Source organism: Macadamia integrifolia, unplaced genomic scaffold, assembly GCF_013358625.1.
Source record: "Macadamia integrifolia cultivar HAES 741 unplaced genomic scaffold, SCU_Mint_v3 scaffold1527, whole genome shotgun sequence".
In the NCBI taxonomy this organism is placed as follows: Eukaryota; Viridiplantae; Streptophyta; class Magnoliopsida; order Proteales; family Proteaceae; genus Macadamia; species Macadamia integrifolia.
The window spans coordinates 101,580-107,579 of NW_024868246.1; the positions used below are offsets into that span (position 1 = coordinate 101,580).

General features: G+C 37.0%; 1 protein-coding gene across 2 annotated transcripts in view; it reads right to left on the reverse strand.

Annotated features, from left to right (window-relative positions):
* The window catches only part of LOC122064118 (plastidal glycolate/glycerate translocator 1, chloroplastic-like), a 39,816-nt gene extending 36,225 nt beyond the window's left edge, over positions 1 to 3,591 (reverse strand). For both annotated transcript variants that reach the window (XM_042627833.1, XM_042627834.1), the window contains exons 1-4: positions 3,250 to 3,591; positions 2,838 to 3,153; positions 1,334 to 1,595; positions 1,115 to 1,230 (exon numbers count right to left, since the gene is read on the reverse strand). In XM_042627833.1, the coding sequence (XP_042483767.1) occupies positions 1,115 to 1,230; positions 1,334 to 1,595; positions 2,838 to 3,153; positions 3,250 to 3,303 (748 nt within the window). In that variant the 5' untranslated portion in view covers positions 3,304 to 3,591. The remainder of the gene's footprint in view (positions 1 to 1,114; positions 1,231 to 1,333; positions 1,596 to 2,837; positions 3,154 to 3,249) is intronic.
* Positions 3,592 to 6,000: the final 2,409 nt, after the last annotated feature.

The window sequence follows — 6,000 nt, forward strand, 5'->3', positions numbered from 1 at the left end:
CCTCAGAAAGCACATTGGGATGTAGCTATTTGTGTTCTTTGGTATCTAAAGGGTGCTCCTAGTAAAGGGCTGATCTATCACCCTAATCAGCATATGGATCTGATTGGCTACTCCGATGCTAATTGGGTTGGCTCTGCTAGTGATCGTAGGTCCACTATAAGTTATTGTACTTTTTTCGGAGGCAATCTGGTTACATGGCGAAATAAGAAGCAGACTGCCATTTCCCGGTCTAGTGCTGAAGCAGAATACAGAGCTATGGTTCACACCACTACTGAGTTGATTTGGTTACGGTCATTACTTTTGGAGTTGGGTTTTCCCATCAACAAGCCTATGAAGATGTATTGTGACAACTAAGCAATTGTGTATATAGCTAGTAACCCTGTCTTCCATGAGAGAACTAAACATATTGAAGTGGATTGCCACTTTGTTCGTGATGTTGTACTAAAGAAGTTAGTCGAGACTCCATTTGTTCCTTCCTCAGATCAGTTGGCAGACATGTTTACTAAGTCTTTGTTTGCTCCTAGTTTCCGCAATGGTTGTACCAAGCTAAGCATGGAAGATGTGTATGCTCCAACTTGAGGGGGAGTGTTTAAGTTTTAGGCATAAGAGCATTTTAGCCTTATCGATTACTATTTTGTATTAGGGTTAACTATCGCAGGTTACAAGGGTAGTTCTATACCTGTCTTATTTTTGGAAGGTCTAACCTGTGGCAGACTATTCTAGTCTGAGCCGCAGGTTAGATCCCCCATGGAACTGATCTGTGCTCTTGCCTATTCCCTCTCTTCTGTCTTCTTCTCTTCTTTTCTTGGTTTGATTGCAGGATTCTGGAATTCTAACTTAGATACATTTGTTTTCCTTTCTCTGTATGGAGTGATTTTGTTGTTTTCTGCCCCAGATACTTGAACCTTGACAAAATCTCTATCGTTTATTGAAAAATCTTGATCCCGTACACCAAGCAGTTTGGGTGGAGGTCAAACAGGAAAGAACAGAATTAAGAAGTGAAAGAAATGAAACATTTTACGTCCCTTGATCTGGAATCAAAGAAACTGATGATGGCAAATGTGCATTTAAATGATGGATGATAAAAGACAAGCACTTTGAGTAGGTTGTAAACCTAGAACAGCATCCACTCCAGACTTTGATAAATACCCAAAAGCTAGAGCCACCAAGTACGCTGATAGTCCACAACAAATTATTGGGTGGAACACCATCTTGATATCAGAGGGCAACCTGTAGATCAGAACCCATAAACACAATGAGGCTTTTCTTGAAAAACATAAAGCTTAGAATATGTTCTGCTTCAGTCGAATAAATAGGGAAAGAAGCATTTTACCCAGAACCAACCATGTAGCCTAACACAGTAGCTGCAAGTAGGAAAGGCAGGCATGTTCTTGCATTTGTCCCAAGTGCTGTCGGATATAGGAATGCAGAAATAAATGATGCAAGGAACATTCCAGTCCAAGACCACACTTCAAATTTTGAGAATGGGGACGCTTTTGGCATAGGTTCGGCAGCTATCATTTCTGTCTTAACAATCTTTCTTATGGTTATTGCTGTGTAACCAGCAACAGAAAGTGAAGCCAGCCAACCCCCAACTGCAGAAAAGAAAGGGAAACAAAAAGGCAATTATTTCATATATCTGAGAATTAAATTAAAAGGATGGCGAAAGAACTTCATCTTTTGGGTTTATAGGACAGTATATTCAGAACTTTAGAAGTTCAGCTTAATCAAATCCTTATTTCAATAAAGAATCATCAAGATTAACCCCTGATCCAATTACATACCATAGAAACCAAGCAAGTATAGTAATTACAATATTTGGAATTATTGATTACCTGGCTACAATTACAGATCATAAGAAGCTCATTTAGATACAATTATACAGACCAGAGCAGCATGGGAGGTATTCATGCATTAACCCCATAGTTGCCATGGTGCCTACGCAAACCAAAGCGTTCTAGGGGGGCCAAAAAATAAGTCGACACCAACAGTCCTAGGCACCACCTTGACAACTATGATTCACGCTATATCTTGATATCACAGAAGCACAGGCTATATCTAGGTGCAACTAATTTAATACAGATTCAATTATTTAAAACAAAAAAGAGTACTGATTCAAAACAACAGGGACCCAAAATAGAAAGGAAAGAAAAATCCAATTCAAAAGATACATATTTCCAGTGAAATGAATTACACCATGTGGTTCTCTTTCTGACCCTTGAATTTGTAAATAAATCAAGATTTTCTATGATCAGCCCTACTTTCTATTTCTATTTTCATAACACATCTGGGGATAGATCTTGGAAGAGCCTAAGCTTGCTCAAAAACTCAGCTTAGAATTCTTCTTCCTCCTCTAATCATCCCCTTGACATACAAAAAAGGATTTGGTGGCAACTTGAAAAGGAGCTTCCTTTCAGCTTGAGATTATATTGGCACCATCAATTACGATAAAGGACCCAAAAGGTAGCATTCTATGGTTATACCCCTACAACTGCTATTTCCCAGGTATAAAAATATGTCAAGCTATTAACATAAAGTAACAGTGCCAGAGGTACTCCAGTCTCTTTAATTTACAAGTGAGAAGAAGCTGGATAACAAAACATCAATTATGGTTAACAATGTCTTCTTACAATAGGCAACATAAATACAGACCTCTATAATTTAGACATAATAAGAAATTGGCAGCAGGGAAAAATTCATCAAACCTTAGCCAATTCCAAGACATAGAAGCCATGCTGAAACTGGGTTAGCAATATTATGCTCTTTTCTTTCATTTCTACAGAACCGCATAAGCTCTATGGTCTTAAAATGCAATAAAAAGGCTAAGATTCATGTACCTATGATGAAACATATCTTGACCCCTGAAGCCGCAGGGATACCTTTCACAGACAGAGGCAAAACCACCAAAAGAGGAACATAAAACACTGGAAGCCACCTCTGAATAAACATATTTGCTGGCTCGAAGAAGTTTATCAAAATTGTTGCAGCAGAAGGGAGTACAGAATCAAAAATCATCAGGATGGAAAACACAAAGAACATCCCGAAAAGGGCACTCGGAAACTTGATAGCCACGGCTACAAAAACCCGTTCCAAAAATTTATCCATTGCCATAATGATTCCGAGCGAAAGTAGCAGATGCAAAATTTTAATAACCTGGTAAGCAATCTCCCGGTTAAGAAAAAACCCATTCAAACAACAGAATAAATCACCAATTCAACATTCCAGAAGGAGATTAAAACCAGGACTCACACTCTGAAACCTAACGGAGACACTCTCATCCTCATTGCTCGTAGATTTCACCATAATTTTCCGGCAAGTGTGACTATTGTGGGAACCAAGGGGCACGACGAAGATTAAGTGTCAATAGCTCCAATTGCCACCGAAAAAATTCTTCGGCCACTGGGGCGTTTATATAAGATTTGAATGCCATTGAAAGATGCTGAGGCCTGTATAGTAATGGCGTCACTGGTTTTGGAAGCATTCATGTGGAGGTGAGTGGGAGAGGGGACCCAATAATCTGGGGAAGGCTGGAGCAAAAGCAATGGAAAGCAGAGGAAGGCCGTTTGAATCATGAGGTCATCTCTGTCTCTGTCTCTCTCTATCTCTCTCTCTAGAAGATGTAAAACAGATAAACATCGAGGAACATATTTCATGACCAAAATACCCTCAAAGTTATGGCGGCAAGCTCAAGTTGGTGGTTTTAAACGAGACAGAACCACTATTAGTTAAAAAGGTAACCGTAAAAAAACAGAAACGTACGATACAAGATACAGGTTTTAAACAGATAAAAACGATAAATAACACGATAAAAAATGTCAAAAAATAGGGAACAGCAAATGGACGAAAACGAACGGTACAAATATTAAACGTGTAGTTTTAAAAAAAACAAAACAAAAAAAATGGTAGTATACTCATGCAATTTGAGAGATTATTACCTGTATACATGCATCTAATCTAATGTTCCAAAAGCTCTGGGAGTCCCAAGATAAAATAGCCCAATGGACTACAAGAAAATGAGATGTTGCTAGCTTTAGCTTCTCCTTACCCAATGGACTATAAGAAGATGAGATTTTTTTCTGATAGATAGTATGGAAGTTAAAAACAAAAAACCAAGTACCATATTGTTTTACTCTTCACTTCTTTTTTTTAATTAATTAATTTTTTTTTATAAAATTCCTATTTTACCCTTAAAAAATGGATACGCATTTAAAACGGATTCTTTTTCCATTTTACTTTTTTTTCGTATTATATAATAGCAAACAGGAAAACACGTTTTAAACGGCAAAAAAACACAACCGCGTTTAAAACACGTTTTAACTAACAGTGGACAGGACGCCCAACAAACCGCAAGTGATCCTAGCCTAATCAGATTTTCACAATGTGGTATTCTGTGGGAAAATAAGGAAACAAGAGGATAGGAAGGAGAGAGAGAGAGAGAGAGCAAGAGAGAGAGAGAGAGAGAGAGAGAGAGAGAAACACACAAAATTAATTTTTTCAAGAATAGTTTCAACAGGTATGATGACTTTGGAAATACATGGAGTGGGAAAAAGTTGACTTGCCATATTAGTAGACAACAATAATTGTATTTATAAAACTTGTTTAAGTAAGTTTTTCGTCCTATTTATTCAAATTCTCCTTATTTATGGTAGTTTGTGAAAAATAAGCACAAGTTTCTCATTTTTTTTATCTTTTCTAATTTTCTCTATCAAACAAACAGGGCCTAAAAGAGCCCCAGTTTCGTATAAGGAAAGGTTGTTTGTATGGTTCAAGTTCGAGCCATGATATCTATACATTTCATGTCATAGGGTCCTTAATTTTGTGGAGAATAGATCTCAAGTCTCCTCACCCCCTCCACCCCACCCCCCACCCAAAAAAAAAAAAAAAAAATTATCCAATGGTCAAGGTGTCAATCCATGTTGTTTAGGTAGTAGGCATGTGGGAATGGATTCATAGTATTGATGTGGAGGAACACTTTTCTCAAACTTCAAACAATTTATTGGGGAAAGTCCCATAGGGGAGTGTGGCTTTTGCCCATGTGCAAGGGCCATTTTTTTTATAGGAAAAAAAAAAAAAATAGAATAACATTAAGAGAAATCAAAGTGTTTATCTATATCAAAATCCGAGGGGAGAAAATGAGTTCTGTGAAACATAGTTTGGTATGCAAAAGATTAAGCGTAAGGACTAACTCGTAAGTAGGCCTAAGCTAAAAAGTAATGTGCAAGGGCCATTTTTTTTTTATAGGAAAAAAATATATAATAACATTAAGGCTCCGTTTGGTATCGTTTTAAAAAAACGTTTCTGGAGTTTTTTCATTCTATTGGAACGAAAAAAAGAATCTTCTGTTTGGTGCACTTATGGTCCGTTTCTGTTTTTTTGAAACAAAAAGTGAAAAAAAAAACTGAAAAAATGAGATTGGTTGGAGTTCCGTCTTCCCAGTTTCGTTCCATTTTACAAAAAAAAAAAAAAAAAAAAAAATTCCTAATAAAAATCTGAAATTTTGAAACACCATTTTTTCGTTTAAAAACTGCATTTTGACACATAAACTGAAATTTCCGTTTTTGACATAAAACGGCATTTCTGGAACAGAAAAGATACCAAACGAAGCCTAAGAGAAATCAAAGTGTTTATCTACATCAAAATCCAAGGGGAGAAAACGAGTTTTTGAAACATAGTTTGATATGCAAAAGATTTGAGGGTAAGGACCAATTCCTAAGTAGGCCTGAGCTAAAAAGTAATGTGCAAGCGCTAATTGGAGTACACGAAGAAGCATTAATTGAGGCATCATTTTCCATCTCATGGGGATAGGCCAGTCAATTTCCCCCTATGTGTTTAGCCATAAGGACCTTACTCCACACAAAAAATAAAATAAAATAAAATAAAAATAAAAATAAATAAAAATTAAAGGAAAAAGAATGCACATGGTGTTTTTACCCGGCAGTCACTGAGAGGGGGGGTGAATCAGTGAGTCCAATTCCGATCCCCAAAAATCTGTCTTATGTC